The sequence below is a fragment of the Camarhynchus parvulus genome, chromosome 5 (genome assembly GCF_901933205.1).
Source record: "Camarhynchus parvulus chromosome 5, STF_HiC, whole genome shotgun sequence".
NCBI classification, from domain to species: Eukaryota; Metazoa; Chordata; class Aves; order Passeriformes; family Thraupidae; genus Camarhynchus; species Camarhynchus parvulus.
The window spans coordinates 2,618,369-2,635,542 of NC_044575.1; the positions used below are offsets into that span (position 1 = coordinate 2,618,369).

Genomic DNA, 17,174 nt, shown 5'->3' on the forward strand with positions numbered 1-17,174 from the left:
ACAGAGACCCTCATGCTAATCAGTCATATTAGAAAATAATTCCTTTTTCCACTGCTGGATTTTTTTACAGCAGGATCTGTCTGCTTTCTTCTTTAGCACCACCATACCTTTGTATCCTGAGCCCAGTTGCAGGACTGTTGTCATCAAGGGCTAAAACACAAAAAGCTTTTGCAGAAAACTGCTTTACAAGGCCTTGGCATTCTTGGCAAGGATGCTAAAAGCAAATACTGCTGTGCTTTTTACTCTTTTGTAGGAACTCTCAACCTGTTCTTCAGCTGATGTGTTTGGGCGCTGCAAGTCCATAGGGTTAGAAATTGCTATTCCCACAGAATCAACAATAACAAAGTAAAAGCAGGGAGGGAATTACATTCTGACATGTCTGAGCTGTGAGGCCTTGAACCATCCCACGCTGTGCTCTTCTCTTGTCCTCCTCCAGAGCTGGAAATGTGTGTTTGATCCTCTCCTTGGGTGGAGGTCAGCTCCTGGCTGCCAGCAGCCCCGCTGCCCCTTGCGCTTGCCTTGACTGCAATCTCTGTTCCAGACAAGATCGTTTCAAGCCTGGTTTTCTTCAGAAATAATCTGGGCAATTGAGCAGCTCATCTCAGAGCTTTGTTTTGTACGAAAGCTCTGTATGAGATTTTGGATGTTCTCCTTGTCAGGGCAGAGGCAATGTCTGTGTGAATCTCTGCAGCCTTCAACCAGGGAGGGATAAAGCACTGCAGGGTGGTCCCACAGATGGGAGTAAATGCTACATCCACACAAATAGTATTGTCCAAATTCAGTTATTGGTAAGTAACCTCATTTGACACTTAAAATATTGACACTTTGCTATGTAAAATGTAAATTTATTAAATAGCAGGCTTTGTTTATCAATAAAGCATCTGAAGAGTTTATATCTACACCATTTTGTTCATTCTGTTGCTGCATCAGGATCTACTTTGCTTAATTTTCATGTAATTCAAAAACTGCTTAACCTATCAAGTGTATAAATAAATCACTCAGTAAGTCTTTTCAAGGAAAATCAAAATCATGAAAAGGCAGAAGCATAAACATCTGGTTTTAATAAAATCAACTCCTCCTTTCACAAGAGATAGTGGATAATTAGAAAAGAGCCTGCTGAAATCACTTGTTTTATTCTCATCTGAATAAATCAGAGAGGAATAACTAAATTATTATCTTCAGTATTTTTGGTGCATGGTTTGAGAAAGTAGATTAGCTTAAAATTTGTGCTTGCTCTTTCAAAACAAATTTTTTTTCACTATCGGGAAAAAGATCTAGGATAATTTATGGGGTTTTTTATTATTATTATTTAGGAAATTACCTAGGATTTAATTTTTTGTCTCATTTAATTTCTTGGTGAATTTTCTTTTCCCTGTTCAGTTATGAACCATAAGTTCTAAAGAATTTTTTTTGCAGCGATTGCTTCTTTTTTTAAGTAGTCACATACATGGGCTGCTTTCTGTATAAGAGTGTTAAATCCTTCTCTAGGGCAGATCAGGGTTCAAAGTTAAACTGGCAGCTGCATGTCAGTCTTGTATGTTAGATATCTATATCTATATATATATATATATCTCACTGGGAGGCTCTGAGGGTCTTTTCTAGCTGTTGAGCATGCATAGTCCCATGAAAATGTTTTATTAGGCAAAAATGAGGTTTTGTCATTTCTGTAGAAAAACTCATCATGTGGCCATAGGATTTTACAGGAGGTACAGAGACTGATTTGCCTTTGTCTTCACTAGCACTTCCCATGCACCAAACTTCCTCAGAGGAGGAATGATTCTAAGAATGAGAGGGTAATTTCCCATATCAGCTTGAACATAATTATTCTCACTGTATTTTAAGGTACATGCCTTGAATTGCAGAGAGTGGTGGAATTGAGTCTTTGCTGCTACCTCAAAGACAAAGATACCCCTATCCAGCTTAACTAACATTTCCTGAGTCTGTCTGAGCACTTATATTTTTTATTTCCAAGTCCTCTTACATTCTTAGAATTTTAAAAATACCCGTCATCAGAGTCTGCTGCTTATGTACTTCCTAATGCCTAATCATGGAAAAGTTAAAAGAAGCCTACAAAATTATAGATTTATATTCACACTCCTACAAAAGCCAGGAGTGTGAATGTAAATCTAGAATTCAGTTTTTGATTTTTGATTTGCAGCAGTTTTCCTTCCAAAGAATGGGGAGGAAGGCCCCTTGTCTGGCATGGTGTACCATACTTGCATTTCTGAGATCAAATATATGTCAGCACATGACACTGCCAATCTGCCTCTGACATCTCAGTGCACTTAAAAGCAAGAGACAATAAATTCAACTATAAAAGTGTTCCTAGGAAGTGCAGTTGAGTGGGTTTTTTAAATGTGTAACACAACTATTTTAAAGACACCTATAAATAATGTTGATATACTTCTTATTTTAACAAAATGACATTACAAGTAACAATTTTGCTGACCCTGAGGAAGATTGTCAAGACTAGAAGGTTGTACAGAAGCTTGTAGTTGGTGTCAAGGGATTTGCTTGGATAACTTACATATTTGTGCAAGAATAGTGATTTTAATATGTAGGAAATGTGTGTTCTCAGATCAGCAGTCTGTGTATCCTAGTCTTTTGTTGCTGCAGAAAATTTACTGTGGCACGAGGTTGCACTTCAGTGTCTTCTGATGCAATTTTCTTACAGCTCTACACAGTTGATGGCTGTTCTTGTTCTACATGGATTCAACCCTTACTTGTGGATGTTTTCCTGTCTATCCATTCTTAAATACTCCTAATATTTTTTAGCTCAACAGTGACCTGTGATTTCGGGAGTAATTGCAATTCTGGCTTTAAAAATCCACTTTTGTGTTTACATCAGCCTTTATCTCAAAGTGGGTGGGGGATTCCTTGGTCTTCTAGAGTGAGGCAGGGCATTAGAAACACCTGTCTGCTTCTCTTCCCTTATTTATCATATAATTTGAGTAATGTTAACTGGTCATTCATCCTTCCTTGAAGCTTTATAGTTCTAACCAGGGTTTCTTCTTGTACCCAAATCTCTTCAAGTCTTTAATTTGTATTTATCTTTTCTGCGTCTTTTCTATTTGATGTATCCTTTTTCAGATGGGGGTGACCAAAACTGAACCCAGAATTCAAAAGTGAACACACACTATTCAAGGTGAGGGAATATCACTAGTTTTATATAAGGCATAATATCTTTATATGTCTTTGTCCTTTAAAAATAAATACTGATATCCTGATTATTTTTGCTCCCAATTGTAAAATATTTCTTTTGAGTAATCTCTAAAGTTGTCTAGACTTTTCATTGAAAAGTTGGTTAATTTATAATTTCTTCTGGGTAATTAATTAATGAATATGGTACATTAATTTTCACTATGGTTTCACTATACACCATGTATGCTCTACTTCCTGTTGTTGTGTTGATGTAATTGCATATTTGAAATTCCTTCTGAAGACCATCACGAATCCACTATAGAGCCAACTGATCTTTGTATCCTTCATCATTTCCAGGTTTTGTCATTACATGGTTCCTTCCCATTTCATCCCTCAGATTACTGAACTGTACTTGCCTGGGAGTTTTTTCTGGGTGTTGCCACCTTGATTTTGATCCCTCCAGCCGAGAGTCTTTCCTGTGTTCGTGCAGATCTTGAAGAAAGGTTTGCATTCCTTTCATGCACGTGGTAAAGACTGGTAGTTGAAGAGAGTGAATTGTACGTGAGAAAACTCATCAGAATGCCCTCTGCCATCTCTCATTAACTCACTGCATCTGCTCCTTCTCCTAGGCCTCCTTTCTTTAGGAGAAGAATTGTGCATCTCACAGCCCATGTGTGGTTATTCCTTTCAGGAGGGATGTGCTTGCATTGTGCTCACCATGGCAGCAGGGGCAAAGGCTGGTTTTACTCAGGCTGGTAATCTGGTTTGACTTTAGCTCTTCCAAACTGGATTCATTTACATGAGTGGTCCATACCAGGGCTTTCAACAGGTCATTAATTTAAAAAAATGTCAACATCCCACCCTTTTGATGGCTTCCTTGCGTTAGTATTTCTTATCATTGTGTTGTGACCAGAGTAGGTAATTAATAGGCATTGTCAGCACAGTGGTAAATAGAGGTAGTAAAGTTTGGTAGTAAAGTTTGAGGGGAGGAAGGCTATTTCTAAACTGCCCACTCTGGAGAGCAGCAGGTAAATAAGCCAGTGCTGTGATCAACAGTTGATACATTGACCCTCCCACGCGGCCAAAGAAATAGAGATAAAAATTGCTCAGTCTTTAGTCTCACTTCCTTGATCTCTGAGGAGGTATGTGTAGTGTGACTGTGTTACAGAATCTTCAGCGGGAACATATTTGAGAAATTATTCCTGCATTCAACTGAATTTTTCATGAAAGTGAAAAAGGGAAGCTGCTGTTCTTATTGTCTTGTGCTGTTCTTCAGTTGTTACTTTGTACAACGACTGGTGGGGTTTAGCTTTTTCATGTTACTTCTGTTCTAAATTGGATTTCTAACCAACCATTTCTAGGTGATGATCATCTGAAATGGTTTGACTTCTTACAGATTTTTTTATGACTTATTTTTGTAGTATGGGTAATTCTTGCTCTTCATTCTTTGTTCCCCCAGTGTAAGGGTTGGAAGAAATTTTCTGTTACTATGCTGCAGTTTTGATTTTTTTTAGCAAGTTTTTGCTTGGGGTTTGTTTTTATTTTAATATTTTTTCATCCTTCATCAAGGAACTATCTCATTTTTCTTCAAATTTGTTCATTTTGTTGCTTTATTCCAAGCTGGCTAACATGCTGAAGCTAAACTATTTTATGAAATATTCTAGGCTTTGAACAATTTAATGGAACAAATTGTGTGATTTATTTTCTCATAAGCTTACAAAAAGTTATAGGATAGTGTATGCATTTATGGTCTGTGATGTAATAAATGGAAATGTGGCTATCCAAACAAGCAGCTGAAACAGGTACTCATTTGTCTTTCATCTTTTTAGATCATTCTAATTGTTAAGTCTAAGTTGTTGTGTTTTATGATTTTAAATTAAATTAATGTTTAATTAACACCGGTAAGGAGGAAATAAGTGCTTTCTCTCTAAAATCTTGCTTTAAATTTAAGTACTTTTAAGTAAGATTCAGTGTCCTTAAGAAGTTTAGAAAATTCTGGTGTTCTCCTTGATGTCTTGGTCTGGGATAACAGGTGCTGTTTGCTCAGGTGGAGACTGTGGTGTGTTCTGGTGCACTGAACATCTTGTGATCTGCAGTAAAAACCAAGTAGGAGTGTGTGTGGTGCTGTTTGGAGAGAGAGAAATGCTTAGTTACACTGTTTTTTGAGTAATCTGATGTTAAAGGGGCCGTTGGGACATCTGGGGTTCCTACTGCTCTCATGTCTATGCTTGTAGTTAGGAAAGGGAGTATCTTCCTTTTGAGGTGCATGGTGAAATATTCCTTATAGGAAAAAACGGCTGTGGGTCATCTTAAAAACAAAAATTGGAGAATAATTCTCTCCACTTTAATGCTTTTCTCTCCAGCTCTCCAGACAGATTTTTAACAGGAACTTTAAAAGAAGGAGAAACAGAATCAGATGTTTTTGAGCATGGCATTAACAAACTTTTGTTTAACAAAAATATTTGAGCTGGTTAAGACCGCTCCAAACATAATCAAACTTACTTACAGTTTTGCTGCAACTTAATTTGCTGTGAGAAAGTTGCTCCATTTTAAGGGCTAGCATGGTAGGTGCCATGGGCCCTGACAGAGCAGCAGCTCTTCATCTTCCTCTCTTCAAGCTGGCCTGAAAATATTTTGTGTGGAAGGGTGCAGGTAGCTGTGCTCAGGAGCACATTTATTTCCTCTTCCTTCTGGATGGCAGGTCTGGTGTTGGCAAGTGAGGAGCACTTCTCCTCTCCTGAAATACCTCCCTTTCCCTTTGACTTACTTATTAGTGCTTTTCTTTGTGGAAAAATGACCAGATTACTGTATTTTGAAACACAGCGAGTATTCTGTCTTTTTTTTTTTTTTGGCATTGTATCTCCCCTCATCCTTCTCTCCTTTGGGATCCTGTCTCTCCACAGGGACAGCCAGACCGACGGACTGCGGCTATTTTTGCACGGCGCACATATTAACCATTGAGTAAACCTAAGAGGTTTTGCAGAGCTTATTTTAGCAGAAGCATTTGTTAAAGCCCCTGTATCCATAGGCTGTGTGTATATTCATTAACTATTCAGGGCTGTAACACAATACAACAAAAGGAAGTGTATTTTAACAGAGATCTGTAACAACCATAGGCAGCCTGGCACCCAGCCAGGGGGAAAGGCAGACGCTTCTCACTGCTATTTCTGTCTTGTGGCATCCAGAGATGTTGAATTGATTTCTTGGATAATGAAACTAGCTAAGGCTTACTGCAGTGTCAGGATCCTGCATTGCAAAAATACACATGTTTGATCCCCAGAAGTTTATTGTAGTCAAATCTTTGGAGGCAGTGGAAAACTGAGCCTCTTCAGTTTCACTGCCAGCGTGACAAGATTTAGCCTTCATAGAATCACATCCAAAATGGTTTGTGGCAAGGATGGGGAGAACTGAAGTGCCAGCATGAATGGAAAGTACATGATTATTTAACAGAATATCCTGTCCTATAGATTTTCTCATCTAAAAAGTGTTGGATTTTCCCTGTGGCAGAAGCCCGATTGGCTTCACTGGTCAGAGATGGGGCAGAGCATTGGGAGTCTTTTCCCTGGTGGTGAACATTCATCCTTGGAGCTTGAAATATGTCTGTGTACAGCTTCTACCAACTACCCCTTGTGAAAGGGGATGGAGATGCTTCAGCTCTTGGTCTGCTCTACAGCTAAAAGATAGCTTCTCTGTCCCAATGTAGCATAAAAATAGGAATTTGTTCCCAATCCAGTACATGTCATTAATTTAAAGAATATTTTGATAAGGGTAAATGTCAGAGGAGAATGAGCTATGTTGGTATTTACTATGATCAGAGTCTGTTTTGTGTGTGGAATGTCAGTAGAGACTATGTCAGGATGTGCTGAATCTGTGAAGATTCGTGAGCTTTTCCCCAGGTGAGAAATCCCACATTTCCTGGTCAGTTGGATGCTCCCATTCTGCCCAGCTGCATTGGGAATTACCCTCTTGGTTTTAACCACCTTCCTGCTCTCCTGTGACATGCTGAGCAAACAACAGCTTGTCTGCTTTAAAAGTGGATCCCTTTATAGTGTGATGCTTGAAATAATATTTTACATCTCCAGGTGTCTTTCCATTTTAGAATGCAGATATAAATTAATTTTTTTCCTTTTGTTAATAGCTTGAATGAGCTGGGAGGGAAGGTTTTAAAAAGACAGATACAATGAAAATGGATACTTGTGAAATACTTGAGTTCCATTCCACGTGAACAAAGATGTTAAAAGCCCCTTTAGCAGCTGTGTCAATACCAATTTTTCTGGTTCTTGAGTGGAGACATAAATTCAGATGGTGTTTGTTAAATAATTCACATTTGTTTTAGGTGAAAAATAACACCTGCTCTGTTTAGCAAATGCAGTGCTTTCATTTAAGTGATTTAAAAATTGATCACATTCAACTGATTTGAGTACATTAAGTGATTTGCGGTTACATACTTAAATTGATATTTTAAATAGTTTTAACTGTACTGTACAGTTGAGAAGTGTGCAAGTGGATTTTCAGATAAAACTTCTAGTTGGGTTTTTTTTTTGAGATGAAAGACTGATGTGTTTGGAATATAGTTGCAGACATATGACATTGAGTGGACAACTCATTAGAGACATACTGGAGGAAAGGGAAAAGTTCTGAATCAGGGATATTCTGTTTTCTAGGCATATCAGTTATTTTCATGTATATAGCAAACTGGTACTTGTAGGAAAAAGAAAATCTCAAAATCTCAGAGCTGCAAAATACCAGCACAGGTTACTTAGATAAATAAAAATGCAATTTCTGATGCTGTGATCTTACTGAAATAATTATCAAGAAACAGATTGGTTTTTTTTTTTTTTTTTTTTTGTTTGTCATGTTGGATTGTTGAATGAATTGTTTCTTCCCCAAGGATAAGCTTCAGTAACCATGTTTGATTTGCAGAGCACCAGAGATCATACTGGGATTGCCGTTTTGTGAAGCCATAGACATGTGGTCGTTAGGGTGTGTGATTGCAGAGCTCTTTCTTGGATGGCCACTGTACCCAGGAGCACTGGAATATGACCAGGTAGTAGAATACATTTCACAAGCATATGTGCACTTTCTGCAGCTTAAGACTTTCAGATCATTAAATACAGAATTTTAAATGCTAATAATATCCCCTATTTATGTAGTATTTCTTCAAGTCTGTTCAATGCTTTTAATTTAGCCTTATTGATTGTCCTAGAAACATAAATCCTGATTCTGACTCGGACTGTATATTGTGGGTTTTTTTTTTCTTTAATTAAGTTTCCATTTGTCCTCTCCCCTCCATCTTATGAAATAGATGATGATGGAAACCAAAGTTTGCAGCTACCATCACTGCATTATAATCTCTCTTTCATTTGCCATGAACAGGGTTGACTCTGGAATGTCTATTCAGATGTCAGGATTAATTGTGCTCTGAATACTTTCTGATGCTTTCTGGAAATCCAACAAAGCTCAAGGATTTGAGAGCCTGTACTTCATGAGGAACAAGAATGAACTGTCACAGTCATACTGTAGCTAGGCAGGGGTAAAGCTTGGAGCTCTTAAAGCTCTGCCCTTGCTTTGTTGGAGTTTTCAGTACTGACACCACGAGCATTAGTGAGCAAACTTAATAAAACTCCATGTTGTTTCTAAGGAAAGATGTAGAACATTTTTATTTTAAACAGTTAGAAAATAATGTGGAATTTGGGAGGAATGTAGTCAGCATCCTGAGCATGCCCACCTGGTTTTGAACTATGCAAGTGAAGCAATCTCTTGAAAACCCCAGAAGGAGCAGCACTGGCTTCTTGCTAAGTTCTAGTCTTGGATCCAGCATTTAGTTCAGAGGATGTTGTTTAGGTTATTCAAGTCCTGCTCATGGAGTGGGCTTTTGCCTTCCTGCACTGACAGATCAGACCTACTTTTCTGAAAATCTGTTTGTTAGAACCATTTTCAGGGGATATATTAATTTTGTGTTGATGTTGGTAATGTTTCTATTTCAGTTTCCATCATTTACACAAAACTCAGCGTTTCACTTGGGGAAGTGAGCTATGAATGGAATATGGGTTGATGCTTTGATGCATTTAGAAGACCTTTTTGGAACCTGTTGCTGTTAAAATGGAAAACAAAAGAGGAAACATCTTACAACCCATATAATTCACTGTTGTTTTTAAGGATAAAGTGAAGGCATTTTGTTTTTTGGAAAGAATCTATAACGCTCTCTCAAAAATTTCCAAAAACACAGCAAGTTTATTTACCTCTTACATATCATTCAAGTTTGCTGGAAGCCTCATCTAGCAACTTGCCTGATCCTCATGTTGGAGAAGTTGTGGTGGAAGAGGGGCTGCAACCTCCTCTGCACCATCAGGAATTGCCTTGTTTTAACCAGACTTGTAACTGTGCTCCTGCAGCTCTGCAAAACTTGCTTTGGAGAAAATGGATTCAGGGTTTTTCTCAGTGTCCATGAGTACAGCAGGAGCAGGAGATGGCTTCCAGGGGAATTCCTGTCCTCCTGCTACGTGGTGTGTGTCACTGAGTAAACAAACAGGCTTTGTGCTGCATTTCCCCCCTGTCCCCCTGGTGTGTGGCAGCCAACACACTGGCCCTTGAAAGGGAGCTCTTAGTTCTTCCATTCATTTGTGGTTAGAAGCAGGAACAGCTGTGTTTCTCCGTGGAAAACAACCCTGTCTTCTGAGCTTTAATACTCATTAGAAACAGGCACAGGCCCTTAACTGCTCAATTTTTGAATTAATGCACTGGCTTTTCCCCTCTACTTTTTAAGACTCTTTGTTTTCTGAGGACATTATAAATGGTCTAGAAACATCTCTGGTCAGATGTTACTCCTTATTGCCTGAGGCTGGGAATTATGGAGGATACTAAACCCCAGAAGCTGTGTTTAGTTCCTCCCCACTTGGGTCTGTCACTTTTCAGCAGAAGCCTCTCATGTTCCTTTTACTCTTCACTGCCCATCAGTTTTTCACCTCTCAGGTGCTCCCATCTCTCAAGTCCTCTCTCTGCCATTGACTTTATCTTCTCATCTCTCAATTTCTGATTTGGTGTATTTGGCCACTCCCTCCTTTTGATTTTTTCCCCTTTCTTCTCTCTTATTCCCTGGCTGCTCCTCCTTTTCCAGGGGCTGGCTCACCCCAGCAGCCCCTCTGTGCTGTGGGACCCTGCCCTTCAGAAATTCAGTACCCTCTCCATCCTGACCTGCAGCAAGCTTGGTTTTCAATTATTGCCAATTATACTTCCAATTCCAAGGTGGTTTTTAATTTTGAAAGCAATACTGCCTCTGGGATAACTCCCCCCTTGCAGAGTGAGTTAACATTGCTTGCACAGTAGTTACAGATTTCTGTTGAAGCCTTGAAACTTAACTTTTCTAGGCAATCAAATGACCACCAACTATGATAGGTCATGCAAAATGCATAGTAAATAATCTAAAAAGAATGCATTTTGATTATTTCAGAGCAAAGTTTCTTTCAGGCATAGAGCCAGTCCATTCCCATCACACTCAGCAGCAGATTTTCTTGGACAACAACACTATCTTTTGCTGCCTGGAGCTTGTACAGACACTCCCTTTTCACATGGAATGTTTCCTTGAAATGCAGGTGTGTCAGATGTGTTAAAAGACTGATACACTGGAAACAGCAAATGAGAAGGATTTTTATCTAGTTACATAATGAGAACAGGCCAAAAAAAAAAATCATGGAAATTCTGTAAGCAAACAAAACACTCCTACTGATTTTCCTGTTTAGAATTAAAAAAATACATTTAGGATTTGAGTGGGTTGAGGAGGTAATGACAGCCACTCTCCCCAGCTCCTCGTGGCTGTGAACCAACCTAAAAAGCTTGCTTATATAGGTCACCTGAGAGGTTGGTTTGTGTGTGGCTTTCTCTAGAGATGGAGAGAGCAGTGCCAAGTGCTCAGGGTTAGGCTTCTCCCCTCTGTGAGATGTAGCTGTGGAAGGAACCCTGGGCATGGTTCATTTTGTCATTTCTCAAATGAAATTACAAGTTTGTCACACTGTGGGGATCACGTTTTGAAAACAAGAGGTAAATCCTTTTCCCTGTTCTGTTTTTTTTCCTCAGATTCGTTACATTTCACAGACTCAAGGTTTGCCAGGAGAGCAGTTGCTAAGCATGGGAACGAAAACTGCAAGATTTTTCTGTAGAGAAACAGATGCACCATATTCTAGTTGGAGATTAAAGGTAAACAGTGTAATGTAGTAGAAAACAGCACAATATTCTGTGAGCAGAGAAAGGAGAGAAGCCAAGATTCACTACAGGACCATTATGTCCCTGGTGCATCTCCTGTGGTTTTTAGCAGCTCCTGCTCTTTATCCCTTCCATTTTTCCTGTCCCCCAAGGTGCAGCTGCCAGGCTCTGCTGTGGCCAGTTCATGGCTGCCAGGTGGGAAATTCAAATTAAGCCTTGTATCTCCAGAGGTGCTCAATGAATGTGTTTGGTTTGTTTTCTTCTCTTTTTTGCTCTGTTACTGCTTTTCACTTCATGTAAGGAATTTGTCTCTGAGGCCCACACTGCTTTGACTACATTTGTCTAGAGCTGGCTTCAGGATCAGAAGTTCCTAGGAGAAAAAGGAGATTAAGAAATAACGTGGCTGTGTACAGCTCATTTCTTTTAGATCTCCTGCTAAAACAGCCTTTGTCAGCTGAAAGCTGCAATACAGTGAGTGCAGACAAAGTTATAACAAAATGTACTTTGGTGTTCTGCACACCTTGCTTCTCTCTAAGCAACATTATTGCGCTCTGGCCATAAGCAGAGCCTTTGCTTCCCACGCAAATAATCTACTTTTTTTTTAAATTGTGTTTCTCCACGGCCCAGCTTCCCTGGGTTTACAGAGGGCTCAGGCAGCAGTTGGGACTGACAGGGATCTCTGCAGTAACAAACAGCTGCCAGCTCCCAGCACGAGTTGCATAAGATCCCCCCAGCAAGTTGGTAAATCCCCAGCAGCTCTGGGGTTATGTAACATTTCTGCAATTACACCCACACCTGGTTAATCCCTCCCTCTGCTTTCTCAAGCACTTGGGCTTTAGGTGACACTTTACATCTGCCTTCTCCGTGCCAGAGCAAGTTCTTGGTGCAAACTCCCCACTTCCAGGAGCTCTTTGTTACCTTGCAGAGGTTAATTAGGGGTTTTGATATGGGCAGTTGCTCATTACTTGCAGTTTTTGTCAAAGTTCATTTTGGAAGCTTTTCTGTAACGTGTGTGTTAAAAGCTTTTTCCCTGAAGTCCCACCTTGGCTCTTGCACCACCAGCCTACAGGTGCTGTCTGTGTTGAGGAAGGAAAATTGTAACAGAAGGTACTACACCAACTCATAAACCATTCATTCTCTAGGGTGTTTTTGCTTCATGCTGAAGTATTTAAAATATTTACACCATTTGTTGTGTATGTGGAGGAATAAATATAATCATAAAAATAAATAAAATATAAAAATATAATAATATAAATAATAATAATATAATAAAAATAAGTATAATAATAAAAAAAAAGAAAAGAGAAAACCAAGAAGTTGAATGGATACTGCCTGGTTTTTGGTTTATTTCTTTCACAGTGATGTGATATTGCTGCTGCTTGGGGTTTAAGGTCTGAGTTTGAGAAAATTGGTAAAGTACAATAATAGAAAAGCTCTGATACATAAAAATACAGGAGTTTCATTAAACTGCTCTATGCTAGGCTTTCTGCACTTCCTGTGTGATTCATAAACTATCTGTTGTAATCCAGTACTGTGATTTGTCAGATGTAAAACATTGTAGTTATTGTCTTTTGAGTTAGAGAATGAAAGTAGCCAGTGAAGCAGCATACAAATATATAACTGATATACTAATAATTTGGGGGAAAAAATAGTGGGTTTTAGGTCAATAAGTACATAAAGTCACTTGGTAGTTATAGGTGAACCTTTTTTGACAGATTCTAAACTAAACTTTCCTTTTCTTTTTGTTGAGACATTGGAAGAACACGAGGCAGAAACAGGTATGAAGTCTAAAGAGGCCAGAAAGTATATTTTCAACAGTTTGGATGATATAGTGCACGTGAGTATTAAAGCCTCCTTCCTCTGCAGAAGGAATGTGTGGGAATGACTGGTGATTTTAAAACATTTTACTGGTTTGGAAAGAAATGCCTTTTAGAATATTATTTATTGTGTCTCAGTCATATTCACTCTTCTCTGCTGCTCTGAGGAAAATGTCTGGCTCTGTCAGCCTTTTGAGGTTTTAGTGAAGATCTTCCTTTTCCATTGCTTCTGTTAAGCAGTGGAACTTGTCCTTGTGGTGGGGGAACCCTTGAATTTTGTGTAAAATGTATACTTTCTCTTCTACCTTATCTGCCACTGTGGTAAAGAATAAACAAAGGATGCATATGGAACCTGCTTTGTTTATTGTTTGATTTCCAGTATAATTCTGTTAACATTATAATTCTAAGTGTAGTTTCTTAAATTTTGTTTTTAAAAACATAACTGTTTCCTCACTTTTCTTTAGCTTTACACCTCTCTAGTCAATAAGAAAAGGCAATTTTTTGTTGTCTTTCACATCCTGAAAAAAGGATCAAATCTTGTTGCAAGGTTGGCATTAATATGTGCTTGAAATTGTTTTTTGAAGATCAACTCTGTAGTTCGAGTTAGACCATAAAAAGATCTTTATTCCGAATCGTACTTCTTAAATTCCAAGTCCCAGACTGGAATAAAGCCTTCAGCAGTTTTTAACTGGGGAGGTTGCAAGGGGGCAGTAGTGTGCGTGCCTGAAAAAACATCACCAATTCCAAGCCAGCTGTTTTGGGTTAAGACAAATCCACCATACCCCACATGATAAAAATGCTGAATATCAGTATTTTATAGCAGAAAACAATACTAGAAAGAGTTAAATTAATATGCATATCTTCTATCTGACTGTTTTGTTCTGTGCCAGGTGAACATGGTGATGGATTTGGAAGGAAGTGACCTGTTGGCAGAGAAGGCAGATAGGAGGGAATTTGTCAGTCTGTTGAAGAAAATGTTGCTTATCGATGCTGATTTAAGAATCACTCCAGCTGAGACCCTGAACCATTCTTTTGTTACCATGAAGCACCTCCTTGATTTTCCTCATAGCAACCAGTATGTAACGTAGAAATCTCCGTTGTTGCAATTCATTTGTATAAAAGTGTTGTTTGTTTCTTCTGCTATCAGAGAGAAAAAAATCTTTCATCATTTTTGCAGTGTCTTAGAAAATTCTTTCAAGTGCTTGCAGTATTAGATACATCTATTGGGTCAAGGAAACTGCTTGAATAGCTATATTTTTCTCTGAAAGTAACAGTTTGAGCAATAGATTCCTAAGTTGGTTTTATGTACGATTGTTAAAATTCCAGCACGGCAGAAACTTGGGTGTGATTTTTTGGAAGTATGAGGAGCCCTAGTTCCTGTCAGTCTTTGAGGGCTAGGGTAGGCATTTCCTCTTGAGGTTAGCATCTCAGATACTTCCTTTTCTGTATTGATTAATGTGGAACATATTGAAAGTTTTCTTGCAGTTCTGGAGTTGTGTATTTCACCGTGGATTTCCTAAAGTTGCAAGCTTTTCCCATCTATTTAATTTCCTATCTTTCCTGTTTGTAGACAGCTGTTAGAAAATGGTGTAAACAGCTGTTAGATGGAAAGAGAAAGAAACAGCAGTATTTTTCTTGAGTTTAAAATATGCATCAGAGAGGTTTGCTGTGACCATAGTAACAACAGTGTTTCTGTTTTTCTACCTGTGTGGATGATCCCATTCTGTGAAACTGGGAAATGGGGGGTTTGAACTAATTTTTTTCCCCTTATTTCGGGGAATTGTTTTTTACCTTCAACAACATGAAATGGTGATTAAAGCAACTTATTTTCTGGTTCTGATAGAGTGAAGTCCTGCTTTCATATCATGGATATTTGCAAATGCCGATCAAACCTGTATGACTTAAGCAATTGCAATAAAACATCACTCATGAGATCAGCTGCCTCAGGCAGTGCAGCCAACCTGACTGCAAGCTTTACCAAAATTGGTCCAGTAAGAAGTCAGGTAAAATCAATGGTTCCTGTTTTTCTTGGTTTGGTTTTGTTTTATTTTGTTTTGGTTTTACTGTAAGTTCAATTAATGTAGTTTTTCTAATTAATTTAATAATTGAAAAAATTACATCTGTTAAGTGGAAAAATCTTCTTTTACTCTTGTTTTTTCCCTAATGTTTTCTTAGACAAATAATGTAGAATATGTTCCAAATTAAGTTACAAGTTGGGGTTGCCAGTGCTGTATTCTGGTGCCCTCCAGTGGCCCAGTGTGATGGCTTCCTGTGAATGGATTTGAATCGTTCATTTTTAAAGTTTGTTTTAGTTATTTGCTGTATAAAGTGGTGGGACAAGTGTGTGAGAGATGTAGTTTCACAGTTATAATAACCTTGCCTGTGTTGAATCTGTTCCCATAGGCATTAACTGCATCTGCCCACTCAGTTCTGCACCAAGGGATTCCACTGCAGGCAGGAACTGCTCAGTTTGGTTGCAGTGATGTTTTCCAGCAAGCATTGATTATATGTCCTCCAGCTATTCAAGGTATATTTATCTGTAATTGTCACAGTTCCTCAAATATGAGTGTTACTGCCTGGCTGTTAGCAATATTTGAGTTTTCTGTTGTATCCACTTAAGGTTTATATTTAAACCAACTTAATTATGTCATCAAAAATCAGCGTGTGAGTCAGATGCAGACTCGTGGCACCTTTCTGAAAGAAACAGCAAATCAGCACCTGCAGAAAATGATTTAAGCAATCCAGAGCCCATCTTCGTATACTACACACACACACAGATAAATTTATGTCTTGCATAAAATAGGAGAAAAAAGTGTGAAAGCAGAAGCAATAAGGAGGGTTTTCTGAAGTAAAATTGGAGAGAAAACAGGAAAGATGGAGTGAGTATCAGTGTCTTATCCTAGTAATAGTCATTTATGGAAATGGGAAGGCCGTTTATATTGTTTGCTTATTAACTTAGCTTGATTATAGTCTTTGTTCCAAAGATGTAATTTATTTATCTTGGTGATGTTCAGCTTCATGTTGAGATCAGGTTTTGAAGTTATGGAATTTATAGGGAGTAGTTTTTTTTAAGAATGACCTTAGTTTTCCCTCTGCGTTTTAAAGCTTCGGAAATCACCCTAGATGCACTCTGAAATGAAGCAAACCAGAAATATTCAATCTAAACTTAAAGCCCAGGAGGTCTTAATCTCTATAGATAAAGACAGATGCAGCAGACTTTATCAATAATATTTTTTGTGGTAGCTGCATTTACCTTGGGTTCCAGAAACTCGAGAAAGGTCTGACTATTCACAGGCTGCTTCACACAGATTTCCTTCTGAGCAGTTAATTGTTTAAATTGTTTATGTTCTTTACACAATTACATACTCCATAATAAAAAAAACCCCATTATTGTTTTCATTATTCCCAGATGAATAAAATGATTTATAGTAAAGGAAACAGCACAGGCAGACACTTTATCTGTGATTTGTATACTGTATTCTTAATATGATGATAACTTTCCAAATTTAATTTCTGCTACAGCTGAAGTGGAGGGGATATATTGTTTTCATCACATAGGTGACGAGTTGCTGGCACAGATGAAAAGGGATATAAATGGTATCTGGCACTGCTTCAAAGTTTCCCAGCTTGGCTGCTCTGTGGAGTATCTGAAGTGCTAAAACTCTCTACTTGTGTCAGAGTTAAGATGCTTCTCTTCTAGATGGCTGTGGGGAAAAAAATCAGTCAAGTGCATTTCAAAATGAAAAGCTTTGAAGTGCGTGGTTATAACCGACTGTTGTGTTATGACATGAGAGAATTACATCAGATGGAAACTTTCTTTCATCCTCTACTGTAAAGATTAAAAAAACCCCAACCAAAGCACTTACAAACTTCAGTGTAGTAATTCTTTAGTAGTTACCTGTGAACACCCGTGCTTAATCTTTGAGTAAAGCACGAGGCATGAAGTGCAGTTAGAAGATGAGATCAGGGATATCTTTTGCTATTTCCTAGCCAGTGTTTTCTTCAAGCATGGCTGTT

The 17,174-nt window shown here is 38.4% G+C and overlaps 1 protein-coding gene across 3 annotated transcripts in view; it reads left to right on the forward strand.

Moving 5' to 3' along the window:
• The window catches only part of HIPK3 (homeodomain interacting protein kinase 3), a 70,474-nt gene that overhangs the window by 39,954 nt on the left and 13,346 nt on the right, over window positions 1–17,174 (forward strand). For all 3 annotated transcript variants that reach the window (XM_030948783.1, XM_030948785.1, XM_030948784.1), the window contains 6 exons: window positions 8,065–8,188; window positions 11,215–11,334; window positions 13,091–13,177; window positions 14,048–14,232; window positions 15,001–15,160; window positions 15,561–15,684. In XM_030948783.1, the coding sequence (XP_030804643.1) occupies window positions 8,065–8,188; window positions 11,215–11,334; window positions 13,091–13,177; window positions 14,048–14,232; window positions 15,001–15,160; window positions 15,561–15,684 (800 nt within the window). The remainder of the gene's footprint in view (window positions 1–8,064; window positions 8,189–11,214; window positions 11,335–13,090; window positions 13,178–14,047; window positions 14,233–15,000; window positions 15,161–15,560; window positions 15,685–17,174) is intronic.